At 44.2% G+C, this 14,374-nt stretch overlaps 1 protein-coding gene across 5 annotated transcripts in view; it reads left to right on the top strand.

The window, feature by feature from the left end:
• The window catches only part of sipa1l2a (signal-induced proliferation-associated 1like 2, genome duplicate a), an 82,289-nt gene extending 70,145 nt beyond the window's left edge, over positions 1–12,144 (top strand). For 2 of the 5 annotated variants that reach the window (XM_085297342.1, XM_085297343.1), the window contains exons 16-22: positions 373–426; positions 2,550–2,688; positions 5,697–5,916; positions 7,209–7,340; positions 9,509–9,626; positions 9,760–9,835; positions 10,274–12,144. In XM_085297342.1, the coding sequence (XP_085153468.1) occupies positions 373–426; positions 2,550–2,688; positions 5,697–5,916; positions 7,209–7,340; positions 9,509–9,626; positions 9,760–9,835; positions 10,274–10,420 (886 nt within the window). In that variant the 3' untranslated portion in view covers positions 10,421–12,144. The remainder of the gene's footprint in view (positions 1–372; positions 427–2,549; positions 2,689–5,696; positions 5,917–7,208; positions 7,341–9,508; positions 9,627–9,759; positions 9,836–10,273) is intronic. The other 3 variants (XM_085297347.1, XM_085297344.1, XM_085297345.1) reach the window with 2 other exon arrangements.
• The last annotated feature ends 2,230 nt before the right edge of the window (positions 12,145–14,374 follow it).

Below are 14,374 nucleotides of genomic sequence, written 5' to 3'. Positions count from 1 at the left end.
CTGGAAGGAACCCCGTGCTCCAGCTCCCAAGTAATTTCATTTAGGCTGTGAAATTTGCTACTTACGGTTGTGTGATTGATCGCATGCACTGAAGTCATCTTCTGCCGACTTATGAAAAAGCTCCGTAATTCAGTTTACCCACCCCATTGTTTGTTTATATATTCCTACCGTTTTATTTCATCTTACATAACAGCGCCTCGTGATAAATGGCCTAATATTACTCACAGATATTGTCCTAACATAATGAAGTTTCTCTTTCCCCCCAATTCTAAAAAGTTTTCTCATTTGTTCTAATGCTGTGTGTGAGGCTGGATGTGTAACGGTGCTTCTAACTGTGGGCTCTTTCTTTCTTGCTTCTGCTTCTTGTTTCAGAGGAGCGGAAAGCTTGTTAACCTTCCTTCTCACAATGCTGTCTGAGCGTTCAAGGTACACAGTTAAGAGTGAACCCTGTGGTCCTGATCTGACACCGCCTGCTTACCCCGCACACTGCCCCGCCCTCTTTGTACCCCCACTCCTCCGGTGTCAAGTGCTGGTTCTGCCTTGTGGACCATGCTCAAAGTGGACAGCAACCAGCTGTGCATGAGTGACTGTGACATTTCCACTACAGATTCATACTGCTGTGTACTGTCCATCTAATATCTTCTCAGTCTCTCTGCTTAAATCTCTATTAGAAGTTTAATTTTAATAACCACAACCAAAGCTATCATCACAATTGCTTCCCTTTGGTTATGTTTCGTCTGGGACAGAGTATTCCCAGCTTTATACATGCATATTATAGCTATGACTCCACCTCACATTATCTGAAGGCCAATAGAAACACTTTTCTATCTGCGATTAAACTATTTGCTTCTCTATGAGTGCTGTGAACCATTTCTGCTACATTTTAGCTCGGCATATTAGCCAGCTAACCTATGAGCGTGGAGAAATATTTGAGTCAGTCCAGATACTGGAAGGCATGGTGGTGTGGCGGTTAGCAGCGTCACCTCACATCAAGAATGAGGCCCTGCGTTCAAATCCAGAGCAAACTCTTAAATAGCTGTAGGTGTAAAAATTGTCATTCTCTCTGTTAGCGGAGCGACAGACTAGCGCCCTGCCCAGGTTGTGTACCCTGTGTACCCCATGACAACCTCACATTGGCATGACAGACAATGAATTGAATGGTTGGATGGCTGGTTACATTATGTGTGGGGTCCTTAAAATTTTTCTCCACTGTTAAGAGTCTTTAGCCCAAAAGAAAAACAAAGAATCTTGTGCACCACTGCATCTATGGCTTGTCCATGATAGGAGAAACGAAAGAAGGCATCACAATATTAAGCATCAAACAGCTATTAACACTTATACTTCCTTCTCTTTTGGATCTCTCTGCTGTTTCTAACTGGACTAAGTCTAAAATAATTTTATCATCTTTTTCACAAGCTCTGACTTTGTATTAAAAACAGGTGGATGAAAACGTACATTCTTTCTTTTTCACTGCCCCTTGAGAAGTTAATTATATACTGTAGGCATTTAACAGATGCCAGTGCACAGCAGAGTAATATTTAACTCCAAAGATGAGGGCTTTAATGTTGTTCCAGTTTTCTCATAATTATGGCTCAATTACTTCAGGCGAAAATGGACAGGTCAAGGTAGAGTGGGAAAACAGAGGACTTTTTGCTGCAGTTTTTGGCATCAAACAACGAGTGTACAAAATTCAGTTAACTGCACTTATTTTTCTGCCAAACACAATAGAGCAAACACGGTACATATATTTAGGAACTGTTCTCCGTGTTGCCAAAAGCTTAATACAGTGCGGCTCTCAGCAACAGTGTCTGGAGGTAGCCGTCATAACTAGGCTGTCCCATCGTCTAACCATCTAGCGAATCTCCCTGCGGCCACCTAACAGCCTGCCAACAGCACTCAGTGTGTCAAGCTCAGGCTGCTCACTTAAAGCAGAGGTCTCACAGCCACATGACTTCACCAGCCTGGTCGGGCACATCTTCCGTGCCCTGTAACCTCCCCCGTAAACTCTCCACACCCTCAGAATCATTTAAATGTTCTCAGAAAAAACCCTGCTGACAACCACACTGCTAACAAAACATGTCACCTCTTGTGGGTCCTTCTCCAGCCCTGTCTAACAGCTCTCATGTCTCCCTCTGTTGTTGTTGTTGTGAACACTCCTTTAGTTGGTGCTTTCCGCTTGTTTCTGGAAGTCATTTCTGTCCCAAACCCTTGTTTTCCCTTCTACCTCTCACAGTGCTTGGCTGGATTTTATTTGCAGCCTGTGTAATCATGGTTTTGGCACAGTGATGTGGAACAGGGTAAGATTTGGAAATAAGTTCCCTCCCTTGGTCCTTTTCCATCCCCGTTATCCTGCATTCACCTGACTAGCATGGAGCAGGGAAGCGCCTGATGTTGGCATGATAAGACGGATCCCTGTCCCTGTTCTCTAAGTAGCTGGGATTACCTCTGAACCCAAGCTGTGATGGCTCCAAGGCTGCCCCCCTTGGGATGTATTTTGTGTGACCCTAGTGATGAGCCATGCTCTTCTTTGCCCTCTGTGTCATCTACAGGCAGTTGTACGCACAAGAGGCCGCATGCCGGCTCCAGGCCACTGAGCGGGATGGAAAATCTCTGCAGAGACTCTCGAAAGAGGAATACGTTAAAATGATGCTGCCCGACAGCCCGCCAGGAGAAGACAGGAGTCGCAAGGTGAGGGCATTAATGAAACCCTAACCTCTAATTTATCATTATTATGATGTCCTGTGTAATATGCAAATAAATGTCACTTCACAATTCTGTTATTATACTGACACGATGTATCTACAAAAACCTCAGACTTCCTCCTTTTGAATAAATCCAGTGCAGAACCAGACCTGAAAATCTCTTGCTGGGAATCCAGTGAAAGCAGGACAAACATATGCTGGCACTGCTGATAGGATTCCTCCCTCTCACTCTCTCTCTGGACACAGGACCCTTTCAGTCACCACTGACTGGCACAGTGTTTGGTTAATTTAATTTCTAACAAGGCGCTGAGTTTACTCAGTCGGGATGTCATGGATTAAAGGCAGGAAGTTCCAGAGAGCACATCGATGTTTGATGTTTCTGGGTCCTGCAGTCTCTATTAATTGCATCTCGAGTTCCCTGCACCATCCCCCCCATCCATTATCTACCAGGAAGGGACTCTGGAGATGTACAAATGGGTTATTCTTGGATGCTGCTCAATTCTAATACAAATGCACTTCAGTTCCCCGGAGAAGACGGGCATGTCCTCTGTCACAGACAGGCCTCGTCCCTAACACGAAGCAGCAGTCCACTGATTCGTTTGTCTTGCCTCCAACCATCGAGCTTATGGTTTACAAAATCTGGCGCTTGCAAGACAACTAGGCAGCGTCAGCACCTGTCTCAAATGAAAGCATGCGTGTTGAGCTTGTTTGGATACACATAATATTGATGTAACTTTGCTTCCCACGAATAAAGAAAGTAGCCAGTACAAAGGTGCACTGATTGTCAGATTCACCGAGCAACAGGACCTCTGCTGTCACACTCTCCTGTCAGATTTGGTGTGATAATGTAGTGCGCGGAGCAACAATCTGGGAGGAGCATATACACATATGTTCCCAATAAACACATACTGTTCTTTTCTGGGAGCAGCTTCACTGTGTTTTCAGTCATCAGCTGGCACATAAAGTCATCAAATCACAGTAATTATATGGTGCTGGAAACACGGTTGGTTTATTTCTAATTCTTATATAAAACAGTCTGAACTGATGATTTGTCAGTTAATGAAACAGATTCTATAGTAAAGGTTAACGCATGTGTCATTTCCGGTACTCGCCCGTGGCCTTTCTTTGTGTGGCTGAGCAGGTGCAGACAGATTTTCCTTGCCAGCCACAGTGTCCGCTGGGACGACCTTCTATGGACAGGCAGACCATTGTGTGGCTGACGTAAAGGAAAGGCCGTTCACAGCTTATTTGCCCACAGTGTTCCTCTTTTGAACCTCCTGTGGGAAAGAAAGAAGAACGATCTGAAAAGGTGGTTGTCCAACACATCCTCCCGAGTGGCACGTCATTGGGTCTTTGTTTGGTGCGGGCAGCGAAGGAAAAAAAAAAAAAAAGTCGGGAAAATCAGGAAAATCTAGGTGGATGTGCCACTGCTGCTTTGACTGATAAGAGTGTTGCTGCTCTACAAAAGAATTCAAAGCCCGTACAGCCCCGAAGCAGGCTGAGACTGTTGCCAGCTGAGGTGGATTTAGGCATACTATAATAGTCAATAATCTTGCAGGTTTTATTAATACAGTATTTTCTCCAAATGTGCACAGCAGGTACAGTTAACCAGTGCCAGGATGTTTTCAGAGAGCTTGTTTTGATGTACTAAATAGATTGCTTTATAAAGAAAAACATTAAGCCCAATTGGAATTGCTTTCATTTGCCGTGACTCCATTTATGGGTGCTCTAAATCTGCGCTCTTATGCTTTATATAGGATCAGCAAATCCTGTTTTAAAGTTGTTTTGATGAGCGAGAGCCTCGGGAGTCTAATCTTGTAAAGTTGGGTGGGAAAACTTGCAATAAGAGACAACCTTGTCAAGCTAAAGCCTCTGAGGTGGTCTTTAGAGGCAGTAGATGTGCATTGCTTTGAATTCCTGTATATATTTCTCACTTTAAAGACAGACAAGATGTTTGTTAAATTCTCACCGTGGGATTTGTCTTTGAAATGGAGATGGCTGGGTGTTGGCTTTGCGGGTTTACTAGTCTAGTGTAGGTTACAGCTGGGAAGCAAGGGGAGACGTTTACCCATCTGGCCAAATGCTCCGCATATCATTTGTGGCTACTTTTGATGTCGTCGCTGCTGCATTTATGTTAGCTGAACAGCAACATAATGGATGGGATCTGGCTTTGTGGTTTTCTGGGTTTAAAGAGGAGATGCTCTGTCAAAACTGTGGCCAGCTGTAACACAGTGGTGTCTTTGCAGTGATATCCCATGTAATTCTCTCTCCAAAAGACATCCCCTCAGGGTGATGCTACTTTTCAAGCCCTAACAGCTTTTATAATTGTTTATTCTGACCTCATGCTCTCTTTGATCACAGCATGCATCGTTCTGATTTGGCCCCTGCTTGTCTCTGCTATATGAGCTCTCTAATTGCACTATTATACCAAAATACTGGAAGGCAGGCAAACTTCAGATGTGCAGACAAACACAAGACAGAATATTGTTTTATACTTGCTTTTTTGTTTAAGTTAAATTACCCACAATTATCCTTGTAATTGTCCAGATGTCAGTCTCACACATGTATACGACACTGTGGTTAGTTCACCCAGTTGTCTGTATCCTCCTCACCATCTTAAAGACTTCTCGACTGCCTCTTCATGTTTTTTTCCTTTCCGTCTCGCTTTGTGAAACCTGCACTCTGCTTTAGCATTAAACTCAGCGACTACTTGTTGCCACAGTGCAGTGGCTTCTGTCACCACCTCCTCCAGCCCTGTTATTCCCCGTCTTCCAGACGTTCTCCAGCTGTGCTCAATCCAACTGCATTTTCCTGAACGCATAGACTGTAAATGATTCCTGCCACCTCTCCCCCGGATGTTCCCCGTTTAGCCCACCCAGTCGCCCAATCGTGTATGCCTCCTGTGCCGAGGAAAGGCAGAGCATGGGGAATGTGCATCTAGGATTGTTTTCTTTGTTATGAGTAATGCTTGACAAATTGTTCTGATCTTCTCAGGTATCAGCAGTGGACAGCTTGTCCCCCAGACGCTCGCTGTACCGAACGCTGTCCGACGAGAGCGTGTCCAGTAACCGGAAAGGCTCGTCGTACGCCAGCTCGCACAGCTCCATGCTGGACCAAGCCATGCCTAACGACATCCTATTCAGCACCACCCCACCTTACCACAGCACGCTGCCGCCTCGCATGATCCACAACCAGGGCGCGTCGAACCTGCGGAGTAAGTACACCAACGAAACGCTCGACGGGCCGGCTCGCTGAAAAAACACACAAACAGAAGACAGGAAGGCTAATACACACTTTTCTCAGTGACGCTGCTGGATTATCAATCCTCTTCTCTGGCACCGGATAAGAGCCAGGATATCGAGACTCGTTCAAAGAGCCACTTGAGTCCTTGCTGATATCATAAGCACAACTGGTACACACTCCAGCAGCACTCCTCAATATAGTCATCTAATTGGAAATGGGTGAGGCTGCTCACTACTTGCAAGGGACCTGCCGCTCCGTCTGCATTAAGCAGACACCTGTCACTGCTGGCTAATATTCCCTGCTCCACTGTCTCCCAGCATCCACTGAATATGTATTAGCGATGAGAGGTGTGATGTCCTGCCTGCTGCTTTAGGATCTCTGACATGAACATGCCTATTTTTCCATGAGGAATGTCACAATGTCTGTCATACATAATGTTTCATTCACTCATCAGTCCCTGCCAGCCACCCCTCTCTGTCCCTCCTGTCTCATTTTCGTACCATCCCTTTTCCATCTCCCGCTGCTGTCCTTAGATAGAAAATGGCTTTTGGAAAGATGGTTTTTTTCTCTTCGGCCTCTTCTGCCTGCCTGGATTCCTGATTGTTTTGAAGGGTAGTTGAGAGCACAGGCTCTCCCTTTCCCGTACTGAAGCAGCCCCAATTTGGTAAACAGTGAATTACTCAAGCTCCAAGACGCTGGGTAAATTGAAAGGAGAGTGTCAGTGTCACCTCAAGCTCTTTGTGTCTCTTCTCTGCTTCTCCACTCATGCTTTTCTAAATGCCTCTCTGCAGAGTGGGAGCTTGTTTATTGCATTCTCTGTCTTTCAGGGCTGAGGGGGGGCAGGAGGGACAGAGGGGAGGGAAAGGAGTTATTGATTGAAACATGAAGACATTCACTTAGACAAGTGGTTTATCGCCCCTAAGACAGCGACTCGCGAGTGCCACACAGAGAAGGTGGTTTTAATGTGACTCTTGCCTATCATGCTGTTACACAAATCCAGAACTTGGCTTTTCAAAAGGTTCCCAACCTGCTGGAGGATTTCGCCAGATGAGCGAATATAGATTAGGCGTTTGGCAGGAGTTAGGCTAGACAAAAGCCATCCCGCTTCAAATTGTCTCTCTGGCTTCCCCCCCCTCACGTCCCCCTCCCCATTCCTTTCCCCTAACCCCTTTTGTCTGATGCAAACTGATGGGTGACTCAACGATTAGCCCTAAACTCAGGCCAGGCCTAGACACTGATCGGCGTGCCTGCCTGTCTCTGCAGATGAGTTTTGGTTCTCTGACGGCTCCTTGGCGGACAGGTCCAAGTTCAGCGACCCGGGCCTCATGCCCCTCCCTGACACTGCCTCTGGGCTGGACTGGTCTCACCTGGTCGATGCAGCACGAGCCTTCGAAGGTAACCAGCCTGGATGAAGCTGCTGGCACCTTGTGTAATCCACTTCTACTCCCCACCCCCTCCTCCTGGCTGCTTAGCGTGTGTGACTGTGTGTTTTGTAATCTGCAAGTGCCCGCTTGCTTGAATGTGCAGATTTGTGTGAGCTATGTGTTTTCTTCTAGTTGCTCCTAAGTGCTTCCGGAGCTTACTTTTGGGAATCCTCCTGCTTTTTGCACCTCTACCCCAGGCCCCTTTGCAATTTCCTATTAAGAACAAAGCCATCATTTCTCAGCACTGACATGGAGCTAATCTTCCCACCATAAGGCCAGCAAGTCATCATTCGGGTTTTCAGAGTGTTGCTGCTTTTCTGTTATGGTTAAGGTTTCGTTTGTTAAGTTTGGGATGATTTATGCTCCCCTCTTGACCACCAGGTCCAAATGTGATCTTCTGAAAGAAACAGACTTTTCCATTTCGGGGGGTTTGTTGGTATTCAGCTCTGGGACGAGAAATTTAGATATGAAGCTTTCATGTAGACTTATAGGTTGTCTTCCTGTCAAAAACTTAAAGCTGATTATTCCCCCCCCCAATCGTACATTTAAACCACTCATTTGCATCGTAATCTCTTTTCTAATTTAAATACCTTTTTTGGACCAGTCTCATGCCGGTGTATTTCCCATTTATCACAGACCTGCGCACATGCCATGAGTATTTTTTTTTTTTTTCTTTTTTTCCACCTTGACCCTGGACCAGTGAGCAGGCAACATAGCATGTAATCATTTGTTTGTCATAATTAACGAAGTCTTTTGTGGAGATTCTCCTTTGATGCATTTCTTGCCGCACGGCCCGCAGTCTTGTCATTTAACGAGAGACGAATCAGCAGAGTTGATGCACAGTCTGAGTGGCAGCGGCAAGGCAGTTGTCACGGCAGCCGCGCTGGCCCAGAAAAAACGCTGTGTAAACCAGGGGCCTTGTTGCCGGGCAGAAAGTGGCTCGGGGCTGCCATTGTGTCATGTATGTTTAACCAGCTTTGTTTAGAGCCAGTGGGGAAAGAGGCTGGCTTAGATGTAAAGCATTCACGACATTCATAACCCTTAGTCATGTGGATCCTGAGAGACGGCTCATTTTTATGATGCAAAAAGACAGTTTGGATTGGCTTGCACTATATAAAAAAAACAAACTGAAAAAATTAAAACTACTGTGCTCTCTTTGACTTTTGCAAGAAGCAGCAGATGGAAGTGAAAATAGGCTTTTTTTTTTTTTTTTTTTTTTTGTAGATTTGAACAACAAAGCATGTTGGTGCAGTCGCTGAATGCTTTCGCATGCAGTGTGCAGCATAGATTCTCTTCTCTGTAATCTGTCTTTCTGTCCAGTAAGTATGAACCCCGGGACACGCAAAAACGGCAAGCTGCTTTTCTGCACTTGTCTCCGCTTTTCCTAGAAGTCTTTAATCTTTCTGATGCAGCCATCGAATATGAAGGAAGATGTTCATTCATATGCAAATGAAGACTTGCTCTCCCGTCCCTGACTCATCTGAAAAACCAACTTTGGGCTCGGCCAGCTTTTGTCTTCGAGTGGATTAGCTTTCATTTGGGGGCTAAATTAATGGAAGGGTTTCCTTAATCTTTTTCTATGAATATGCAGAACCACCCCCCACCCCCCCACCCCATCTTTAGCCTCAGATAAGGGCTTGAGAAAGACAGGTTTCTAAAGAAACAAGCATTAGGCCTTAAAACTGAGCAGGCCCCAAGGGTAACATGCCAAGTTTGGGTTTTCCATGGAGCTTTGACAAAGCTTAAGGGCCTGATATGGTAAAACAAGCATGACTGGTGTCCTACAGCTCCCTGGGATCCAGCCCATTATGAGCCAAACAGCTGTCAGAGGAAACTTGGAGGGGTGAGGGCACTGGAGCAACACCCCAGGGACTGACTTTATCTGTAGTAGTCTAGAAATGCTCTGTTTACTACCTTGTTCCCTGCTATCCGGTTATAAATCTCTCAGCAAGGCAGGACTGCTTTTGCAAGTGCACTAAACCAGAGCCATCCATTCATACAAGCCATGAATGAATCGTCCCATCCACTCGGGAATGCGTGTGCAAGTGTGTTTATCTGTTCTGTTTTAGTTTAACAGATTTCCTGTTTTCGATGTCAAAGGCAGATCATGACCCATTACTTCACCTGTTCTTTTCCCAGACCAGCGCGTGGCGTCCTTCTGCACCATGACTGACATGCAGCGGGTCGAGGCTCTGCAGATCTCGAGAGAGCTGACCAGACGGGTGGTGGAGGCGGAAGGAGCGGCGCTGGGAGCAGAGTAAGCTTCACTGACACACACACACACAAGAACTAAGTGAATATTGACTGTTAGCTAAACTGTCATTATTGTTTCATTTCGTGTAAATAAATGACTCTTGGCACCGTCCTCTTCGGTGTTACCCCACAAACAGCTCCCCCTCCACACTCACTGGCAAAGTCAACCAGTTAGAGGTGATCCTGAGGCAGCTGCAGCACGACCTCAGAAAGGTGAGTCCGCGTCATCCTTTTGTCGATTATGTTTTTGTCGCCTTGGTGCGCTCCTTTCGCACATTAGCAAACGACACATGTCGGTGTCCCACAGCTCAGATGAACAGACACTGAGTAATGCGTGCCCCGAGGTCTGTGTAATACAAACTCATCCACTTAATTCAATATCCCGCTTCCTTTTCTTATTGTGTCCCAGCCCAACGTTTCCCCACCTACACTAATGTGCTTAAAATGGAGAGAGGAAATGCGCTTTTATCAGAACAGAGGAAGGGCTGCTTTGCCATGTTAATGCCTCCCATTTACACCACGCTGACGAAAGACGGATGTTCTTGTAATAGCGGGGCTTTTATCAGCCTCTTTTGTATCCATTTATTTTTTGCCTCATGTGTTTCGCGTTGATTGCGTGTGTTCACGTGTGTGTGTGTGCCCTGTTTTCAGGAGAAAGAGGATAAGGCGATGCTACAGGAAGAGGTGCAGCACCTGAGACAGGACAACATGCGACTGCAGGAGGAGAGCCAGACCGCAGCGGCGCAGCTCAGGAAGTTCACAGAGTGGTTCTTTCACACCATCGACAAGAAACCCTAAGACACAGAGCGAGGGAGGGAGAGAGAAAGCATGATGGCCTTTATTCCTCACGGGCACCCACTCTACTCCTACTTAAGACTCCCAGATGATCCACAGGCAAACAAACTATAAAACAAACCATTACCAGCTCCCAAGAGTAATCAAGACGCTTTCAAACAACCCCATGTTTTGGAGACTATCGTGCAGTCCTGGGTGAGAAACCTGAAACCCCGATCTGGACTTTTACTTTTGGGATCGTCCTCTGTCTGAAGCGCAGGGTCGTGTCTGATTTAACTGGTGAACGAGGCTCTTGGGGAAACACCACCCCCACCTCCATCTCCAGCACTAAAGAGGAATCAAGAAAGACGACCCAGGGCCCCGCCTGTCCACGGGATCTTCTTACAGTAGAGGAATGTAAAGCTCATTTACTGTAGTGAACATATAATCTACCTACCTACGTATGTCGCATCGGTCTACTGTACTGTATACTCAGCCGTACTGTATCATACTGCACACACTGTCACACAGCTGTTTCTGTGCCGGCCGTCACGGACACAGGAAAGTATAGAGGGGCGAGGCGAGAGGGAGGAGGGGAGGAATTTACTGGACATAATGAAGTGGTACTTACTGTCTGCTTGCACCAAGAGGAATCCACATGTGGCGCTCTTGAAACGTACGGCGGGGAGGGGGGGAAATGAATGTAGCTCAACTGAGATCTTTTTTCTTTCTTTCTTCTCCTGCTTTCTGGTTTCCAAAGTCGCAAAAGTTTTGAGGTTTGCTGTTTTTCAGACTTTTTGTTTCTTTGTTTTTGTTTTGTTTCTGATGAATTCCACATTTTCCTTTCCTCTGTGTTGTAATGTAGGGTCACATGGCAGTAATTTTGATGTTTTAAAGGTGCTTTTCCCTACGCACATTTGTCACTAGTTTCCCTTCACTGTCACAATGTCCTAGCAATAACAAAGTGGTAGTTACAAAACTGTGTTTTGTTTTGGTTTTTTTATTTAAATTTTTTGTTTTTTAATAAAAGAAGTTACCACAAGCGTGAAGAGTTCCTGTCGAGTCGCAGTTGTATTTGACGTGTATTTATGAAACGAGGAAGAGACTGTGCCTAAAACTCTTGGTTGTCGGTGGATTGTTTCTCTTTGCTTTTAGTCCTTTTTGTAAACACACGCCTTGTCTGTGGCTCACTGATAGGAAAAAAAAAAAAAATGTGTGTGTGTCAGAGAGAGAGAGTTTATGTGAGTGTGTGTGTGTGTGTGTGTGTGTGTGTAGTTTATCACAGGAAAATGTGTTCTTATGCAGTGGTTTCTAGAGCATTAGAGCAAGCGCCAGTGAACCACACTTACAATGCCAAATGTGTTTATTTTCTGTACATACCTGCCACAGAAGTGTCTTGTATTTAACACTATTATTTAAGCTTATTTAACCTAAAGTTGTTTATTTTATTAAAGGTATTTGTTTTGTTTTTTCTCCACTAAGGAGAGATGAAGCTCTGTGTATGTTGTAAAGTGTGTAGCTTGCCGGGGCAAAAAAAAAAAGAAAAACAACAACAAAACTATATATTTAAATATATAAATGATGATTTTGGAGATTCCAACATTTGGATGCTGCTAGATTAACAGTTTGCTGGTTTGTATGCTTTTAAAAACTGTCTCTCTCCATGAACTGTCTCATCCCTGGTGAGACATTGGGCGCTTTTTTTGTTTGTTTTTGTTTTTTTTAAATAAATGTAGTTGTAAAAATAAGTCTTTTGTGCTTCGTCAGTCTTTCTTCTCCCAGCCTCGGTACCAAAGCAGCGATTTGAGTTTTTTCAGTCTGGTTCACTGCTACTGCTGTTTGAAGTCTGTTTCAAAGAAATGGTTTCAGGAAATAAGAGAAACTTATTCAGCCTCTTGCCAGGGGTTAGATGAGAAGATGCATGCCACCTATTTACAGTCAAAGAAAGTTGTCACACGACTCTCTGCAGTCCTGTGAAAAGCTAAGCACACTGCATGACTCAGTAGTTTGCTGCCAAAGGTGCTTCTACAACAACGTGAAGTGCTCATTCTGTATGCTCGCCTGTATGACTGATGGAAGTCGCTTCAGTTCACTGAGGTTTACAGGCAGTCATGTATGCACAGCTCTCTTAAAGTCCCACCACAGCATTTCAGTCAGACTCTGGTTGGACTTCGACTAGGCCGTGCAACACCTTGATTATATTTTCTTTTTGTTTAGCCACTCTCCTGTACCTTTAGTGGTGTGCTTGGGATGATTGTGTAGAATAATTTGGTATACAGAGGAGTTTGTGGTCGACTCAATGATCGTAATGTGCATCAGTCCTGTAGCTGCAAAGTGAGTCCAAATCATCATCTTTCTACCACCATGCTTGACAGTTGGTATGAGGTGTTTTTACTGATTTGCTGCATTTGGTTTTTCCCAAACGTGGTGCTGTGCCGACATCTCTAGTTTGGTCTCGTCTGTCCAAAGGTCATTTTTCCAGAAAGCTTGTAACTTATTCAGATGCACTTTTGCAAACCTAAACTGTGTTGTCATGTCCTTTTTAGTTAGGAGAAGCTGTCTTTTGGAAAAACCTTCAAAACGAGCTGTACTTGTTAGGTGATTAAAAAAAAAAAAAAAAAAGTGTCATGAACTTTAAGATTTAACATGCTAACTGAGGCCTGTAGCGTCTGAGATGTAGCTCTTGGGTTTTTAGTTTCTTTGAGCATAGCATGGTCCTTGGGATGAATTTGACTCCCAGACTGTCATAGTGTTAACACACACTTAGTATAGTATTAAATTATGTACGAAGCTCTCTACGTGGATCTATGTTCAGATCATGAAAATCATTATTTACATGTATGCTGCATGTAAGTAATAATGGTTGTGTTGCATCACCTTTTTCAGCAACACTAAGTAAGAGTTTAGGAACTGAAGAGACACATTTTGTATGTTGAAAAGTAAAATGTTTCTGTATTTCTTGCTTGGAAAAAGGGGTTCAGCAGCTCAGGGTGTTTCCTTTTTTTTTTCTTTCTTTCTTCTTATTTGATGTACTTTTTTCTTTCTTAATGGGCCAAATGTTTGAGGTGGCTGACAGGTCGACACCACTGACTGCTCTGGTCTGACGGCTGGATCATGTTTTGTATTTGTATTGTTCTTTACAACAGATCCAACTGTGAAATATTCCTGAGTCAGTGCAAAAAATTCTACTTAACAATTGGGTCTCATCATCATGGCCATTCACTATTGGCTATTGTGCTCGGTGTCAGAAATTCTCAGGTTTCTCTTAATCGTTTCATGTTATCATTTCTTGTAGATGATGAAATCCTGTGATTACTATTATTATTTATCTATAAGCATACATATTTATGTTAAGAACATTTATTCTCAGATTGTTCAGTTGTTTCCCATGCACTGATGAACCCCACAAGTAACTTGCATAATTTAACCAGTTGCTTAAAAAACGACAACAACAATTTTAAAAAGTGCAGCTAGATGTACGTACCTCCTTTTGTGTAGATGAGTCACTATGTTAAATCCAGTTTACCCATTGTAGCAGCTTTTGTGCTTTGTATCTTAATTCTCTCTTAATTCACTTGGTTGAACACATTTAATATAACGACTGATCTTTACTGATTTTTGTAATTTGGCATTGTTGACCAAAAGGGGGGAAAGAGAGAGAGATTAGTCACTTCTGTTTCCCCCTTACTTGATTCTTTTCTAAATGGCTGAAAGAAATTGAATAAAGTGTTTATAGCTGACGCACAAATAAGTTGGACCGTTTTCGGGGGTTTGGAGTGAGTCTGCCTCTGTGTGTGAGAGCCATCTTCATCCCTGCAGTAGCTGTTCTTCAGCAGTCGTCATGCAGCTGCTGCAAAGGGATTAGAACAAATTAGCTCCTGAATATTAGTTCATAACTGTGCCATTACCCATTCATAAGCTCTAGTTGGGTCGGGTTTTTATTTATGTTTATGTTTGTTTGTTGCACACACAAATGCT

The sequence above is a fragment of the Mchenga conophoros genome, linkage group LG13 (assembly GCF_057382185.1).
Source record: "Mchenga conophoros isolate Kocher_MC1m ecotype Shallow Benthic linkage group LG13, M_conophoros_male_GT1.1, whole genome shotgun sequence".
NCBI classification, from domain to species: domain Eukaryota; kingdom Metazoa; phylum Chordata; class Actinopteri; order Cichliformes; family Cichlidae; genus Mchenga; species Mchenga conophoros.
The sequence above is the reverse complement of the archived record's forward strand: the minus strand, read 5'-3'. Positions and strand labels throughout refer to the sequence as shown.